At 34.9% G+C, this 18586-nt stretch overlaps 1 protein-coding gene across 2 annotated transcripts in view; it reads left to right on the top strand.

Moving 5' to 3' along the window:
* Window positions 1–18586, top strand: part of LOC137390056 (F-box/LRR-repeat protein 7-like) — a 42344-nt gene that overhangs the window by 3274 nt on the left and 20484 nt on the right. For both annotated transcript variants that reach the window (XM_068076300.1, XM_068076299.1), the window contains exons 5-14: window positions 96–290; window positions 1182–1282; window positions 3446–3489; window positions 4044–4176; window positions 4534–4678; window positions 5215–5258; window positions 5665–5744; window positions 6686–6791; window positions 7696–7777; window positions 8035–8193. In XM_068076300.1, coding sequence (XP_067932401.1) covers window positions 96–290; window positions 1182–1282; window positions 3446–3489; window positions 4044–4176; window positions 4534–4678; window positions 5215–5258; window positions 5665–5744; window positions 6686–6791; window positions 7696–7777; window positions 8035–8193 — 1089 coding nt within the window. The remainder of the gene's footprint in view (window positions 1–95; window positions 291–1181; window positions 1283–3445; window positions 3490–4043; window positions 4177–4533; window positions 4679–5214; window positions 5259–5664; window positions 5745–6685; window positions 6792–7695; window positions 7778–8034; window positions 8194–18586) is intronic.

Raw genomic sequence — 18586 nt, 5'->3', positions numbered from 1 at the left:
CAACCTTAACCTCTGACTAACCTGTCTGAACTTGTTACCTTTAGCGCTGACCATATTCCTAGATGTAGATTATTATATCCAGTAACTACTTTTAGTATGTCAGCGGTGGAGGGAAATAAGTCATCAGTGTTGGTGCACTATAGAAGAACTGCCCTTTAATCGTATCTACCACCATGTAGAGATTGGCCACAGAAAAAAAGTTGACATTTTGAAGAGGTGCACTACTGGTGCTCTGCGTTATTTACATCTCTGTTGGGATATTCCCAAATCTGAGCTAATTGAGTTGCTGGGTAAGTCAGTTTTAACGTATGTACGTGTATTATTTTGTAGTGTCAAGTTATAGTGCAGAGCGGACAACTCCTGGGCTAAAAATACATATTGAACTTGTTCCTACAACCTTAATCTGTCATTGTCAGCGATGCCTGGTAGTTTACAGAAGTTATAAAAGTCAGCTTTGTCCGTGCAGACCTCAGAGTTTTTAGTTTTTTCTTGAAGCTGCTGACATAAAGCTTGTTATGATTCATCTACCGAGTCTTTCTACTAACATCCTCCCTACTAACAGTCTCCCTACTAACAGCCTCCCTACTAACAGCCTCTCTACTAACAGTCTCTCTACTACCAGCCTCCCTACTAACAGCCTCCCTACTAACAGTCTCCCTACTAACAGTCTCTCTACTAACAGTCTCTCTACTAACAGTCTCTCTACTAACAGTCTCTCTACTAACAGTCTCTCTACTAACAGTCTTTCTACTAACAGTCTCTCTATTAACAGTCTCTCTCTTAACAGTCCTTCTACTAACAGTCTCTCTACTAACAGCCTCCCTACTAACAGCCTCCCTACTAACAGTCTCTCTACTAACAGTCTCTCTACTAACAGTCTCTCTGCTAACAGTCTCTCTACTAACAGTCTCTCTACTAACAGTCTCTCTACTAACAGTCTTTCTACTAACAGTCTCTCTACTAACAGTCTCTCTACTAACAGTCTATCTACTAACAGTCTCTCTACTAACAGTTTCTCTACTAACAGTTTCTCTACTAACAGGCGCTTGTCAAGAGAGATGTACCAATAGTAATAGCAATGTATCAGCATCCCTTACTTGGAGTTACATCTTCAATATCAACGACTGCTAGAACCAAAGCTGTATTTCCCGCAATATAGTAATTCACACGAATTCTTGCAGAGGCGGTACCACGAAGTGTCACATCATTCACAATCACAACAGGCGATATATATCTACCAGAAGTTTTAGATATCGCTGCCAAAGCAATGCCAAATTTACAGGTAAACACTTCTTTAGCTTTTTAATACTTTCTAAACAAGATTTATGTTGGAACTTATTGTTCAACTTCCTGGTGATATTGTTCATTGTAGAGCCAAACTGCCTCCATAACTCCTTTTTTATTTTTTCAACAATTTTTTATTCCATATTTTTTCTATTATATTTTACATGATGGAAGTCAAGCAAGTTAAAAAAGCAAGAATATTAACATATTTTTATCCACAGATGTCTTGACTGGCTGTTAATGACTTACGTGTAATCTCTGCACTTGTGAGATGTTACTAAATAATAGCATATCGGTTTACATCAAATCAGCCAATATTTCTTTAGCAAACTTGTAGCTCGTCCACATTACCATAATACCGCTATCACTTTCCATTTATAACTAAGCTTGTCATCCCACGACCAAGCACGAGCGGAGCGAATTTTTGAGTTTTATGATAAATGCATGTGCACCCAACTCACGAAAATTATTCATCAACAACGTCGCAAACCCTTGTACCGAAATCTCATCAACAAATTTAACCATCATTTTGTAGAGTCGTTTAAGTATAATAACCATACAAAACACATATAAACCTATTTAAATATATTACCAAGTCTTTGAAAAGTGTCAAAAATATCTTAAAACTTACCCATCTGATCGGATTATACACAAATATACAGATTAATTTGGCCGAAAATCGTTATTAAAACTTGCCAAGCCTTGTTTTTATCAAAACTAAGACTGGCAAACGAAACGCCGTGCAACAGAGAATAGAACCATTAAGTCGTGCGCATTTCATGAAAAAATAACGTGCACATTACACCAGGCTATAGCATTGTCGAATTGCCGAAGGTTTTTGTAATTAACGTAGAAGTACTGAAATATAATCGTTTCTTTTTTGCTGATTTCAAAGTAACTGACATGTTGGACACTTTTGAGTACTTTGGTATTCTAACTGATGTCCAAAGCAGTGAAAGTAAAGGAAATGACGATGAAATTTTCTTTTCTAACGATTCTTATGAGATTATTACAATATTTAATTATAAGTTTGGATGATTATTGAAGTGTTATAGTCACACTAACAACATCGATGATGGGCAATATGTTACTGTTATTATTTTTTCTAAATAGTTTTGTTAAATAGATTTTCTAAAAATCTATATAAATATCACAACTTCTTGATATTGTTAGCTATGACGTTTTGAAATGTAAACAAAATTGTGCATTGGTTTTCTATTATTACTGTATTACTATATTAATAATATTGGTTATTCTAATAATATCAGTGCATTTTACTTCTAATATTGGCCAATATTGCATTTCTCCTATTGCAGGGGGAGAGATATAAACATATAATATTTTCCTTTCATTATTGCTGTTTGTTGTACTGTACATAATAACACCCACACCCAGTACATTACATCTACCATTGCAGTTATCCTATTGCACTGCAGTGCCATTTGACTGCTAATATTGCATTTCTCAACCATCAGTACGCTTTCTTTTTACCAATATCACTTTGGTCGTGGGCTGTATGACAAGATAATTTCTAGTTGTATAAATGATATAATCGTGCAATTGGGATTTATCTCCCACCTGACAATTTTTAGAGTGAGCAATACTGGAACTAAAACGCACAGGCCTTTTAGTCTTATAATAACCTTATTCCAGGCCCTTCTACACACACAGACCTTCATAAAATAAATCTTTCTAATTATCTACTATAAACTTTTTCTAGGGTAATTTCTTGTGTTAAATACTGAGCAGGTTGGAAGAGTTAAAGGAGAGTTAATAAAACTGTTGAGATTACTTGCTATACTTCACAAACCCATTGCAATAAAATAAGTTATAAATAGCATAATGAATTTGTTGTTTTTGGATGGAAGAGCCTACTTTAGTCTTTGTGTGACGCTATGTAACAGGAGTTCAAGTTTCTTTTAACAAAGATTTAAGTTTAGAAGTGTTTAGAGCTGAAAGCTTCTCTAAACAAGTACGCAAACACTCAAAGACATAAGTAATCGTTCACGTTTATATTATGGAGCTCATTTATGTTTCAGTCTTTTGAGATTTTTCTAATATCTGAAGATCTATTAAATCTGACTCACTTTTGTACTAAAAATAGCAAAAATATTTTTCTTATTTTTTCAGTTGATAACTTTGTGCATATTACTTTTTGTAGGAAATAAACGAAGAGAGGGGATGTGATAATTCTGATGAAGAAGGGTAAGTAATCACATGAGAGAGTAAGTTGGGTGAGGGGGGAGTGAGGAGACAGCAGAAACAGGGAAAGTGAGATTTAAATTTAAAAGGAAAATGGGAGAGAGATTAGTGGAGAGGGAGTAGCATCTAAAGGGAGAGGGTAGTATTGAGGATAAATGGTGTTAGAGGATATAACAAAAAAATAATCATCAAAACTAATCAAAACTACTTGCATTGGTTTCTTCTAAGAGAAAATCTCTATAATATAATCTAGTCAGCTGACAGTTTCATCTCCTGAAGACACGAGTGTCCCAGAGAAGTGCTGACATGTCAAGTTACTAAAGATACTCATAACCACCCTGTTACCTCATCATCAGAGTATTTTATGTGTGAGATATAATTTCTAATATATTTTACTTTCTGCTGAGTTCAATGTATTCGTAACATTCTTGATTATTATCAAAACGGAAATTGTAGCTCATGAGTTATGTAAATCCTGTTGCTAAGTAAGGTTTGCTATCCCTTATTACTCTGCCTTCTATATTCAGGTGATAGTTTAAACTTATCCATTTTTTTAGACTGTTCAAACTACTGACTGCCTTCCCTAAAGTTACCCAACTCACTATGAGAATTCCCGAAAGACCCTTCCAATGGTCCCTTGACTGGAAAAATATTCAAAAGCTCACCTTAACAGCAGGAAAAGTCCTTCTGGTAAAGCATCATGTATTGTGGCAATGTATTTGCTCAGCATTTGTACAGTGCAGTCAGTTATGAATAAGGGAGACGATAACGAATATCTAGTAATAGCTCATGTTACATAAAGTGCAGTCAGCAATAAGCAAGGGGAGATGATAACAAATGTCTATTAATAGCTTATGTCGCTATCTTTGGTATAAGGCTAGTGAAACTAAATATAAGCATCACATCTAACGAAAGTGTTGACCCAGATTATACACTCGATGTTTAATATATCTTCATTTTTATGTCAATTGTTAGTTTTACATTGAGCAGTCTTGAATAAAAACATTACGTATAAAATTATGCGGTATAAATGCTGGTTTATTTTAGCCTGACGTTGTGCCATCGCTGATCGACCAAATCGGATCAAATTTAAAAGAATTTTCTTGGTGTCAAACCTTCAGGGGAATTGTCGATGTTGCCATCAACTGCCCTCATTTGAAGAAATTTGTCTTTAACGGATATTTTCCTCACGGTAAGGAACTTATGCTATCATTTGCGCTAATGCCCTTTACAGTCTATGATCTGACGTTATAGTACTTGTTGATATTATTTATATATGCATGAAAATAGGACATTAGTCTACCAAGGTTGCTGATTAGGAACATGTTAGTCTACCAAGGGTACTGACTGGGAACATGTTGGTCTACCAAGGGTACTGACTAGGAACATGTTAGACTACCAAGGGTACTGACTAGGAACATTTTAGTATACCAAGGGTACTGACTAGGAACATGTTAGTATACCAAGGGTACTGACTAGGAACAGGTTAGTCTACCAAGGGTACTGACTAAAGACATGTTAGTCTACCAAGGGTACTGACTAAGAACACACTAGTCTACCAAGGATACTGACTAGCCTCATGTTAGTCTATCAAGGGTACTGTCTAAGAACATGTTAGACTACCAAGGGTACTGGCTAGGAACATGTTAGTCTACCACCTCTGCTCTACTCTGTATTCCTGTATATTCGTTTATCCTTCAGCTCCTGTTGGTCTCAATCTGATTTCAGGCGCTCCCAGAGCTCTCATTGACTTCTCTGGAGCTCCTAATCTGGTAAATAAAAACATTTTTCTGTTTTGTCTCAGCAAAATTGGTATTTACCTTTTATTTCTGAAGTAAGTATCATAAAAATAAAGATTTTTAATAATAATTGCTTTTAATACAACATCCAATTGACCTTTATACTATGACATACATTGAGAAGTACAGCGTCTAAATTTTCACATGAAGTTTTTCTGAAAAAAGCAACTCCTTTATTTGTGTTCAATATTTTTTATTACTAAATCCCTTATCGAAAATAATTTTCCCTTTTGCTGTAAACTTATTTCTGCATAAGTTCTATTCTGCATAGATTTGCTCTCACAAACCTACTGCTGTATGCGTGATATCACGGTGCTTGTATCATGTAGCGGCTACAGTGTAGTACAACCAAAGATCATATAAACTGATCTCTTCGTAGGAAGAACTATCAATATGCAAAGAGCTAGTACATTGTAAACTTGGGAGAGAAAACATGCTCCTCAACTGCACCAAGATAAAGTAAGGATTTGCTATTTTTCACGACTTCCCTTAGAGCTCAGTGTTTTTATGTGTCACTAGTATTGAGTCATCTAATGACTCATCTCTCCAATGAGGCAGCACTTGTGTGTGGTGTAGAACAAGTTCTAATCATAAATTCAAATTTACATTTATGATTCTAAAATAATTCCAAATTTTGTGTGTGCAAAAATAAGTTGAAATCATGAATTCGAAATGGTACATGACAACTTACTGTGTAGAGATTTTACAAACCTAGTGTCAGAGTTTCAAAAGCGTGTCAACTTTTGTTCAATTAAATGGAGTGATTAAAGGTTCAATTAAATGGAGTCCTGATTCCCATTTGTAAAACAAATAATACATGTAAGTTGCGTATTAACGTAACGTAACATAACGTATTTAGATTAATGTAATGTGACTAGCATAAAGGAAAGCCATAAATTTAAATGTTTAGCTAGCTATCTCAAGGTTACTTAGGAACGCACTGAACATGATTTCAAAATGGACTATATATTTACCTTCTCCTTAAACATACAAACTTTACAGACAAAAGACTTGTTCTACAAACTTGAGTAAACAAATGGAGAGCAAGTATATAGTGGCTGGTCACTCACTTCTGGAAATAGATTATATCTATAAAGATAGAAGTACAATCTATGGAATTTCTTTGTAAACTTATAAAGTTAATTTACTCTGTAGTTTTGTTATTGTAACTTGAATTGATTTTCTGTTCAGAAATGTGTAAGCGGTGTAACTTAGCCTTAAAACTAGGAGAGCCATGTTTGTTTGAGCAGTACGTTGGTTCATATATGCCACCCTTATTGCTACAGACTGCCTAAGTTTGTTATGTTACACATCATGAGAAATAAGACTTTGTAATTTATTTCCATGTATACTTTAAGAAAACAATCAGACATCAGCAGATGCCATAATTTAACTTTCAGGAAGCTACAACTATTTCGTAATGACCAACGTCATGCTTCTCTCCGTCGCCTGTTGTTTCGTAACTGGCCCGGACTCACACACCTGGATATAAACTACACGATTCTCGTAAGTGTGTGTGCTGGATTATGCAACTTAAAAATTTCTGTCATACAGTCTGTACTAAGTAATAGTTAATATAATTATAGTCTGTACTAAGTACTAGTCATATAGTCTGTACTAAGTAGTAATCATATAGTCTGTACTAAGTACTAGTTATATAGTCTGTACTAAGTACTAGTTATATAGTCTGTACTAAGTAATAGTTATATAGTATGTAGTAAGTACTAGTCATATAGTCTGTACTGAGTACTAGTTATATAGTCTGTACTAAGTACTAGTCATATAGTCTGTACTAAGTAACAGTTATGTGGTATGTACTAAGTACTAGTCATATAGGTTGTACTAAGTACTAGTCATATAGGTTGTACTAAGTACTAGTCATATAGTCTGTACTAAGTACTAGTCATATCGTCTGTAGTAAGTACTAGTTATATAGTCTGTACTAAATACTAGTTATATAGTCTGTACTAATTACTAGTTATATAGTCTGTACTAAGTACTAGTCATATAGTCTGTACTATGTACTAGTCAGATAGTCTGTACTAAGTACTCGTCATATAGTATGTACTAAGTACTAGTCATATAGTCTGTATTAAGTACTAGTCATACAGTTTGTACTAAGTACTAGTTATATAGTCTGTACCAAGTACTAGTTATATACTCTGTACTAAGTACTAGTTGTATAGTCTGTACTAAGTACTAGTTATATAGTCGGTACGAAGTACTATTTATATAATCTGTACTAAGTAATAGTCATATAGTTTGTACTAAGTACTAGTCATATAGTCTGTACTAAGTACTAGTCATATGGTCTGTACTAAGTACTAGTTATATAGTCTGTCATAGTTGCTGATAGTCGGGGTATCTTTAGCACAAGGATCCCTAACTAGGACTGCTTTGTTTCCTTCAGCCAGGAATGATGGAGGAACTTGTAAAGTTCACGGAGCTAGAGAAGCTGAGCATGAGAGGAACAGGAAGTGTTAATGAACATGGTCAGTGCTTCCTCCAGTTTCTAGCATTTATATTCAGAACTGTTGAGACAAATATATATAGTGCTTCAGAACAATCTAGAAGTATATTGTCTTTAAAAAGGAAGAACATAAGTGAGTTGAAAAGGGTACAAGGAAGCCCTTGTTCAAAGTGAGTTATCACAATGGTAATCTCTCTCAACAGAGACATAAAGTACATTAACTAGAACATGTCACTAGGTATTCATAATGTTTTGAGAGAATTTCACGGATTATTCTAGAACTGGTCAACCTTATTGATGCTTTATCTAAGCTGAAGCACCTGGATGTGGCCGGAGTAGAGATTCTTGATAAAGATGGTTCAAAGATAAAAGACATCGAGCCTCTTTGTAACCAATGTCTATCTGATGGTAGACCAGATCTTGAGTTGTGCATATTTCGTGAGTAACTAGTATACTGAACAATTTCGATGTACTAGGTGAATGCCTTGAGTTGCGTTTGTAATAAAAAAGTTTCAGGATAGAAAATTTATTTTCAGACAACATATATGTATATAAAATTAACCATTCTAATTTTTAATTAAAGGTGTTTGTTTATTCCTGTGCGCGTCCAGCCAATGCATAATTAAAATATTCTAAGGCATATCTAAAGCAGAATGTTCAAAACTATTTCTTACTTATACTACACATTCGTTCAAGATCTGAAGCAGCTTATAAACAGGGACAGGTAATGTGGTTGCCTGAGGCTAAGTTTCTTCACCCAAATAATTTGGTTAACTTCAGCTAGTAACTTACTACTACCACTAATAGTTATAAACTCGACAGATAAGCAAACAAACACTTATATTTGTATATATAGATACGATGGATAGATGGATAGATGGATAGACGGATAAACGGATGGATGGATAGATGAATAGATGGATAGACGGATAGACGGATAGACGGATGAACGGATGAACGGATGGACGGATGGATAGATGGATAGATGGATAGATGGATAGATGGATAGATGGATAGATGGATAGATGGATAGATGGATAGATGGATAGATGGATAGATGGATAGATGGATAGATGGATAGATGGATAGATGGATGGATGGATGGGTGGATGGATGGATGGATGGATGGATAGATGGATAGATGGGTAGATGGATAGATGGATAGATGGATGGATAGATGGATAGATGGATAGATAGATAGATAGATGGATAGATGGATAGATGGATAGATGGATAGATGGATAGATGGATGGATGGGTGGATGGGTGGATGGATGGATGGATAGATGGATAGATGGATAGATGGATAGATGGATAGATAGATAGATAGACGGATAGACGGATAGATGGATAGAGGGATAGACGGATAGACGGATAGACGGATAGACGGATGGACGGATAAATGAATGGATGGATAGATGAATAGATGGATAGATGGATAGACGGATAGACGGATAAACGGATGGATAGATGGATAGATGGATGGATGGATGGGTGGATGGATAGATGGGTAGATGGATAGATGGATAGATGGATGGATAGACGGATAGACGGATAGACGGATAAACGGATGGATGGATAGATGGATAGATGGATAGATGGATGGATGGATGGATGGATAGATGGATAGATGGATAGATGGATAGATGGATAGATGGATACACAACAAATAGTAGTGCTTTCGAAGAGAGGACAATCCAAGCTCTGCTATGCTCTAACAGCTAACACTATTCGGTCTACAAACCTGAGTGACAGATTGAAAAGCATGTTTATATTCTCATTTATAGCAGCTGGTTATGTAGTGCTGTAGGGTTGTTATGGTAGCACCCTCATTACCCATAGAACCTTAGTCTAATTTATCAAACTGCTTTCAGTTAGACTCAAATATTGTATTAATAATTGAACATCTATAGCATTAACAATCTGAATATAAAAACACTTTCACCCAGAGTAACTCTTTAAATGTTTGACACCCATATTAGAGTATTATTCCTTCTCTCTGACATTCCTATATACTAGTGTTAGTTATCTTACTTACAATAAATATAGAATGTTGTTTTATACATTTTTAATTAACTTATCGGTAAAACTATGTTTATTTTGAGCTACCTTACATTAATATGATAGAGTTATCCTATTTTTATTTTAAATTGTGTTGTTTTTGTTGAAAAACAGCTGCTGACAACCATTGAATCAACAATTATCAATAAAGCTAGATGCACTTGTTTACGCTGTCATTCTTAGGGAGAGATTCAAAGTTTTGGGTGGGATTCAATCTGTCACTTAGTTGCAGGTTGTACCATAGTTTTACCTTGGTCTGCACTTACACGTGATATAATTGAATTGTTTAAAGCTACTATATGAGTACAGAGAGTCTCGAAAGTCTATGTTAAATTGTTTGCAGTATGTATTAGTCATTGTAATATATGGGACAGGTGAGAGTTGACGATGTGTATGTGTATATGTTTGACTGACTACACAACAACAAAACTCAAAGTAGTAACAGATATAAAGGATAATACAGGATAATAGACTAGCTATACAGAATAATACAGGATAATAAACTAGCTATATAGGATAATACAGGATAATAGACTAGCTATACAAGATAATACAGGGTAATAGGCTAGCTATAGAGGATAATACAGGATAATAGACTAGCTATACAGGATAATACAGGGTAATAGACTAGCTATAGAGGATAATACAGGGTAGCTAAAGACTAGCTATATAGGATAATATAGGATAATAGACTAGCTATACAGGATAATACAGGATAATAGACTAGCTATACAGAATAATACAGGATAATAAACTAGCTATATAGGATAATACAGGATAATAGACTAGCTATACAGGATAATACAGGGTAATAGGCTAGCTATACAGGATAATACAGGATAATAGACTAGCTATACAGGATAATTCAGGATAATAGACTAGCTATAGAGGATAATACAGGATAAGACACTAGCTATACAGGATAATAGACTAGCTATACAGGATAATACAGGATAATAGACTAGCTATACAGGATAATACAGGATAATAGACTAGATATACAGGATAATACAGGATAGATAATAGACTAGCTATAGAGGATAATACAGGATAACAGACTAGCTATACAGGATAATACAGGATAATAGACTAGCTATACAGGATAATACAGGATAATAGACTAGCTATAAAGGATAATACAGGATAAGACACTAGCTATACAAGATAGTACAGGATAATGAGTTTAGCAGTATTGGCCACACAAATATGTAAAATATAGTTCGCGCGGATTACAACATGTGATGACTTTATACCAGCCAAATAGACAGGATTAGTTTGAGCTTAGTCTTTCACTGTGTTGCAGGTTGTACCCAGTTTTACCTCAGTCTGCATTTACATGTGATATAGTTGAATTGTTTAAAAGTACTATATAAGTACAGAGAGCCTAGTGAGCCAAATAGACAGGAATGAATTTCATATCAAGTCCTGTTTGACACAGCGATTAGTAAAAAGTATTCTGTCTAATAATCATTACTGCAGACTGTGGTCTAGATGAGAAGGAGAGGTTGAGGTGGAGATGTGGGAGGTTCATCCTTTACAATCCAAAATGGTTGGATTACTTACTATAACTTTTGAGCTCAGCCAATGTAAGTTACAGATATAAATTACAGTAAATAGAATGCGCGCTTAATTTTTCAAGTTATCATTTGTGAAAAACAGCGCATGTGTCATGCTGTTACCCCTCACAATACTTTGTACATGTACATTATACTAGAAGACTTTCACTGCTGGTTTATACTTCAAAATACTCTGTTCAATATATTAACTATTCTTAAACTCATGGCTCTCATAACAAAACTACATTTATTGTTTGTAAATGGAATACGTATATGAATCTCTTGACCCATTCAAGGCCTGAAAATGCTGTTTAAAAAGGAGAAAAACATTTCAAAGCAATTTGGAGTTATCTTCTTTATCTCACTACAATTACATCCGTACAAATAATACAAACAGGCTGTTCTGCTATTTTGTGGTAGACAAAACAAGCACTTTAAATAAAGCCATTGATAATAATAATAATAATAATAATAATGGTATCTTAACTATAGACAGTCTATAAGTATCTGTTACAAGTACACATGCACTCATATAAGTTGACAGTTGAAGGTTATTTCTTATGTGGTTTTTGCCCTTCCACTCACTACCTCTGATAAATTGGAGAAATTTAACATGAAGCCTGTCGAATAATTACACTCTACAGCAGGTGCTCTAATCAGTGAATAATCATAGCATTACCTACCATGAGAGTGCTTAAAACATGATTTATAGGGAATGCTAACAAATACATTCAATACTTCTGGAACATATGAGCTAATATTACATGTCAAGTTTTTATTTATTCAAAGTATGCTGTGTATAATAATAACAACATATTTACTGTATGAGGAACACTCACTTCCTTCTCTACTAATTTACCTGTACAATAGACATGGATACAAAGACTCGCTATTCAGTCTTGATACACTTTAGATGTCTACCATGTTAAACTTTATTGTCTAGCTTTGCTGCAGTCAGACCGAGACAGTGTTAGAACTTTCCCAGACAGCCACCATTTTCCTTAAGCCAGTACATAATGGCTTGTGTCAAAGTACCCAGCTAATGGTCGAACACATAATAATATGTTGTTACTTTGTCATATATAAATTACTATTTCATAGATGCTGGCTGATTGCTGAGATGTTTAGCTTGTGACTCTACTAGTTCTTTATGCACATATTGTGATGGGGGCGTATGCAAGACATTATCAAGAGTATATAGGACCTCTGGCCATTTCTTCGCTTAAAGAGTAAATGTGAATCAGAGAGCACCTACTGTATTAACTACTGTGCACCTACCCTAGGTATACAGCCTACACTATCCGGGCACCTGCTGAGTTTGTCATCATTGCCATGACAGTGAGAGAACTACTTATGTTGCCTTACAAGACTGTGATGAGACAGGACTGTGACAAGATAAGATAGTTTGCTAAAGAGACAAGGTCAAATGTGCTTTTCACTTTATACAACTCCTTTTGTTACACTTTAGTTTCACTTTCAAAGAGAAAGTGACTTATTAATGATTTTAATCTGTCTGCTCAGTGATTAGTTAATTTTCGTATTTTAAAACTAAAATTATGTAACAAAACTATTCTATTATTCCAATTAGTATTTATTGTTTATTCTTAAAATTTTATTAAGTATTTTTGCACTCGAATGTATAACAGCATCAAGCCTGGTGGAGGCTTACTGTTACATTCAATAATCAAATTAATACATTTCTACAGCAACGCAGATACTCTGAATATATGAATAGAAAGGCAATGTTACTCAAATTTAAAATGTCATGCATCAATTTATTTACTCTGATAGTATAAACTATTACTATAAAAATATATAAGATTATTAATTATTTGATATTATTATTTTTATAGTTTACATTATTTAGAGTAAAATATAAAGTGATAAAATAATGAAATGTTAGCAAAAAGTACTTAATATCAATCCGACTTTCATTTGCTGTCAGTACTAGCATATGACTCAGTTTAATAAAATTATTGTGTATTGTGGGAGGGTTGGTGTTAGTCAGCATTACAGGTACTAAGGCTTCAGACATATTGCGGTGCCGAATTTTTAATACTTCAATATAAAACACCATTCTACATTCTCTCTACAAGCACGTGCAAGATTACAACTGTTAATTTGTTGGGTCAATTTTACAGGTTGTCTTTTGGTGGACCTTGGCATAGATTAAAACTATGTAACTGATTCCTTTCAACCAGGAATAAAATTAGAAATAATTTTCATTATTTTAACAAGAGTAAACAAATCTTAATTTTAGGTTAATTTCAATAACAGTTTTAAATAAATGTGAGGAAGCAGGAAATGCAATCATTTTACGGTTTATCCCGTTATCTAATTAATATTTTAGACTCAGCTATAACAATTGCATCCTGATAGAACATCCTTTGTGAAACTTTGGTCTCCTATTCTGTAGGCAAGTAGCATAACCGTGAATGTTATACATATACCAATAGCTTGTGTGCACAGTAAGATGAGTAAATCTATTTTAATAAAACTTACAACATTCAACACCCACTTCTTCTACACTGGTCAGAATATCTATCGTGGTTACACACTGTAGTAGTATATTGTAGATATAGTACATATATATTGATGGTATGAAGTAGACTCTGTTACTAGCTCATGTCTTCATGTTGATAAATGATAACTGTGATGCATGATACAAGCAGTTTTAAGTTCTTCACCAACCAACTCTTAGAATTTATTGTATTCATTTAAACTTCCAACAGTTTATATAATATTATTCATAAAATAATATAATAAATATAATGAAACAATAAAATATGAATAGATGAGAGTGTCAGTGATAACATGTTTGAGCACGCAGCTGATCTAGAGTCTACTCATAGAAATACCAAAAAGCTAAAATGTACAAAAATGTCTCTTAGAAGATAAAATATCCAGAAAAAATAAATATGAATGACTGGATGAAAGTGTCAGTGATACCATATTTGGGCATGCAGCTGATCTAGAATCTACTCATACATATACCAAGATGGCTAAAATAACTATTAATGTCTCTTACTAATAATTACTGAGACTGTGTGGATGCTGCCCGCTGACTCTCTAATAGACAAAGATAATAGTTATAGTATCCTTGTAAATTCTTAAACCTCTCCTGTGTGTTATTTGCTATCGGCGCGCCTGTAGTAGAGCAAATACGGAACGCAAAGATGTTTTGACTTGAATACCTCACTCTTTTCAATTAAACTTGTCGAATTATCATCAAAGCGCACCCAACTCTGTACTCCTGTGTGATAGACATCTGTATGATAGTGACCACCGGTTGTCTTTGCTCCTGAGTGATACACGACTGTAAGTATAATAAAACGCTATAACCTCCGATAGCTTGATACAAAAGTCAACACTATTAAAGTGCTTCAATTGGGTTGCAAATGGTACATGAGATGAAATTATTTAAATAAACTTTTTATTTAAACTTACAGAAATAAAACAGAAATTAATAATATCTGTATCTCAACTAAAGTTCAGCTATAGTTTCCTTTGATTTGAATCTCCATGTTTACCATGAAAACAGGGACAAGAAGAGGCTTACCTGCGAAGAGCTTGTATGACCTCTGACCTTTTGAACCACAATTAGGCAAGAGCTCTAAAAGTAAAGGTGGTAAAGACATACATCATGGGCAGCATAGAGAAATGTATCACTGACTTTTAGCTGATTGTAAATAACAGGTCCAGCGCTGACAACTTAGTGTATTGAAAACTTGAACATTTAACTTTGACATCAGGTTGTGTAAGATGCAGCTCTAAATCTGTTGTGCACCAGAGAGAGCAATTTAATTGACTAATTTTTTGTCTCGGCCATAAAAAAACTTGCGTTATAAGACGAAAGAAAACACGAACCTTTGTCAAACTCGAGAGTCTCTTTAAAGTTCAGTTTACGGAGGATTTTCTGAGGGCCGCCATATTTGTCATAGACGAAACACTTGAGATGTAAAATCAGTATAGGTGGGAGGAGCTCGAATGTAAGTTTCCTGTGCGCATTGAGCTCTTGTTTAGTTTCTGGGCATGTATAGTCATCTATTGATTCCTTGCTGATGAAGGCATGGAGTGCTTCCTCCACGGTCTTGTTTGTCTGCATACATAAGACACACAGAACTAAATGAAACACCTGATTCATGAACCATCTCCACGCAGCTTAACCAACAGAGACTTGCAAAGCACTTTCAAAGCAATCGTGTTACTAATTAATAAAACTTCTAAAATTTGGCTACTATTTAACTTCAACAGCAGATTTCAATCCAAACAGTTAATTTAAAGCAGAATAGTAGCAATAATGTATCTCCATTTCGTAAAAACGAGTCCATAGCTACGCAACTATATAAATATAAAATATAAATATATACAGATGTATCTGTGTATAATATATAAATTTATATTATAAATATAATATAAATGGTTTAATAGAACCATCTTACACTGTAGTAAGTTGTTAGTACAGACTAACCATATAACTACAAATTCTCATTATTTTACTGTGACTGATCTTTGGTCAGCAGATTATTAGCTGCCTGCGAAAACACTCTACTAATCAGTGAGATGCTTAACAAGATTATATCATACCAGGAAGATTAACAATAAAAACCCTATTTAAATGAGTAACAATATTTTTTGAAATTACAAAACCCTAGAAAAAAGGTCTGAAATGAATTACCTGTACATTTAAAGGGACGGAGAAAAACCTTTCTAAAGTGACCGATTCTTTGCTGCCAGCATGAAAAGACGATTTGAGCTGACCTCCAAATATATTTAAGATGGGTGTGGGCATCTTGTCAAATAAAAGATCGCGACCATTGGCAACTGCAATTCAAAGTTATTTATGTTAGCAATTCTAAACCAACAACACAGAAACTCTACCCCACCAAATTCATCCTACAAAAAACTACCTAACTTTACACTTGCAACAGTTGTCAGCAAAAACACAACCTGACAGAAACAGTAGTCTGTAGAACACATCTTTCATACAAAAACAACACAACAACAACAGCTGTCTGCAGAACAATATACTAGCCTCACACTAACCACACTCATCATTTAATAGCACCACAGCAACAACAGATGTGTACAACAATGTATCAACCACACCCTAACAACACTCATCATACAGTAATGCCCAACTTGCCCAACAATGCCCAACTTGCCACATAAAAACAGCAACAAACAACAGGTGCCTATTAGACTCTATCCTACTCATGAGACACTAACTAACCAGAGGAGTTGTGTTCTTTTCTGTACTTGTTGATAGCTGTGACCATTTCCTCATTCATCTTGTTCAGGAGACATGTCAGGAACTCCTCAGCATCTCCCTGTTTACCTCTGGTGAACATTGCTTTCGAGTTTGTCATTGCTTTGAGAACATTGTAGACTGAGCTCGGCTCGAATGGCTCTCCAAACATTTTCTTAGCCTGATTTATCTGTTTCTCAGGCCGCATCACCTCAAATGCATTCACAAACTCAACCCTGCAAAAATGAAGACACATGTTTGTGTTGCAAAAGTAGAACTGAAGTTTATGTCAAAAACAGACTGAGTTTGAAAATGTCATTCCTTTTTGGCTCTCGTTATTATCATCATCAGATATTTTGAATTTGAACTTAATAAATGAAACGTCAAACAATCGGTAAATCAAAGTTAGTTGTAAATTACTACAACGATTCGATAATATGATTTAGTATTTAACTGAAAACAAAAATGACTGTACGGTGACGATGAGAGAATTTGATGCTAAAATGTTAGTCAGCGATGATCCAAGAAAAATGCATGAAAGAGTTAAAAACATCTACATGTTAAAGTTCCGGTAGAGTTACTCACATGGCATTAACGACTGGCATGGAAGATTGTCTAGCAGAGATGTTAGAGAGAGGTGGATATGCAGGAATGGCCTTGAGAGTGTGGTAGAATGGCGGGCAAGCGAGCAGTGCCTGAAGAGTAGAGTTCACATAACACCAATTGGTCTTGTTGATGAGTTGTCTGGCTTGCAGAGGAACAGCCCCAGGGTTGATAGTCAACTTTTCTAATAAAGCTGTCAATAAGAGAACACAGAGTGTCACTGAAAAATCATGCAGTTGTGCTGAAATCAAATTTGATTGGTGATTAGCTTACCTCCAATTTCATTGGTGAAAGAGTCTTCAAGTGTAGCAATTTTCTGTATGCCCAGAGGGTCAGCAGGTGCTATGACAGAGGAGGAGCTGCTGGCGGGGAACAAACTGGCCCAGGACCTGGTTTGAAGTGGAGCTGATAAAATACAGTCAGATGAGGACATCGATGATGTGGTAGAACTTGAAGAGGACAGTTGAGATCTAATTGATGACAAATGGTTTGCATGTGTCTGTTGTGATAGATCTGAAAAACCAGCCACTGCAGGTTTTCCACTACTGCCAAGGTAAGATGAACTGACAGAGTTAGCGCAGATGTCAACATTCAGAGAAGTGCTCTTTGAGTCATTTATACTTGGTTGCAGCTCTTTAGCAATGGAGGTAGTAGTCATAGGTTCGGGTACTGTACTATTGACAGTACTGACATCCTCTAGTACTTCAGGAGATGGTGTAATCACTGGTGAATTTTTAGTACCTCCAGCAGTCTTCATCAATAGCATGGCTTAAAAAAATACATTTAATACAAATGTTGAGAACAGGTGAAATACATTGTTTTAACACATATTTTAACTATAACTATATTCTCAAACATTATCAACAGTTGTTGTTAGTAGAGGTGAACTGATTAGCATTCCTAATGATATTACTATATATATACTATATGTACTGTATATATGCACCTTAAAACCTCTAAATCAACGCCACCTTTATTAAAACGCCACCTCTATTTGACTGCCACTATGAGAGAAGGGTTGAAGAATAGAGCGCTACTGTCTATTTGAATGCCACCTCTATTTGACCACCACTTTGACAGTTTTGGAATCTTTATTAACTCATAATATCAAGATATCAGTAGAAAAATGTCCACCAAATCGTATTAATAATGAATCGTTTACATCAATGACAATCAATTCTCTTGTTGTCCAAATCCGAAGCTTTTTGCTTTATCATTAAAAATTTGAAAGCAATACCATGAGCTATGGTATAATGCTGTCTGAGACATGCTAAGGGAAAAACACCACTAAATATTAGCCAACTGAATGAACAATCATCTGGAGATGTCAACATGTTAATACTAGTCCATAGGGCAGATAAGAG

The sequence above is a fragment of the Watersipora subatra genome, chromosome 3, assembly GCF_963576615.1.
Source record: "Watersipora subatra chromosome 3, tzWatSuba1.1, whole genome shotgun sequence".
Classification (NCBI taxonomy): domain Eukaryota; kingdom Metazoa; phylum Bryozoa; class Gymnolaemata; order Cheilostomatida; family Watersiporidae; genus Watersipora; species Watersipora subatra.
This window is presented reverse-complemented; position numbering and strand designations above follow the sequence as displayed.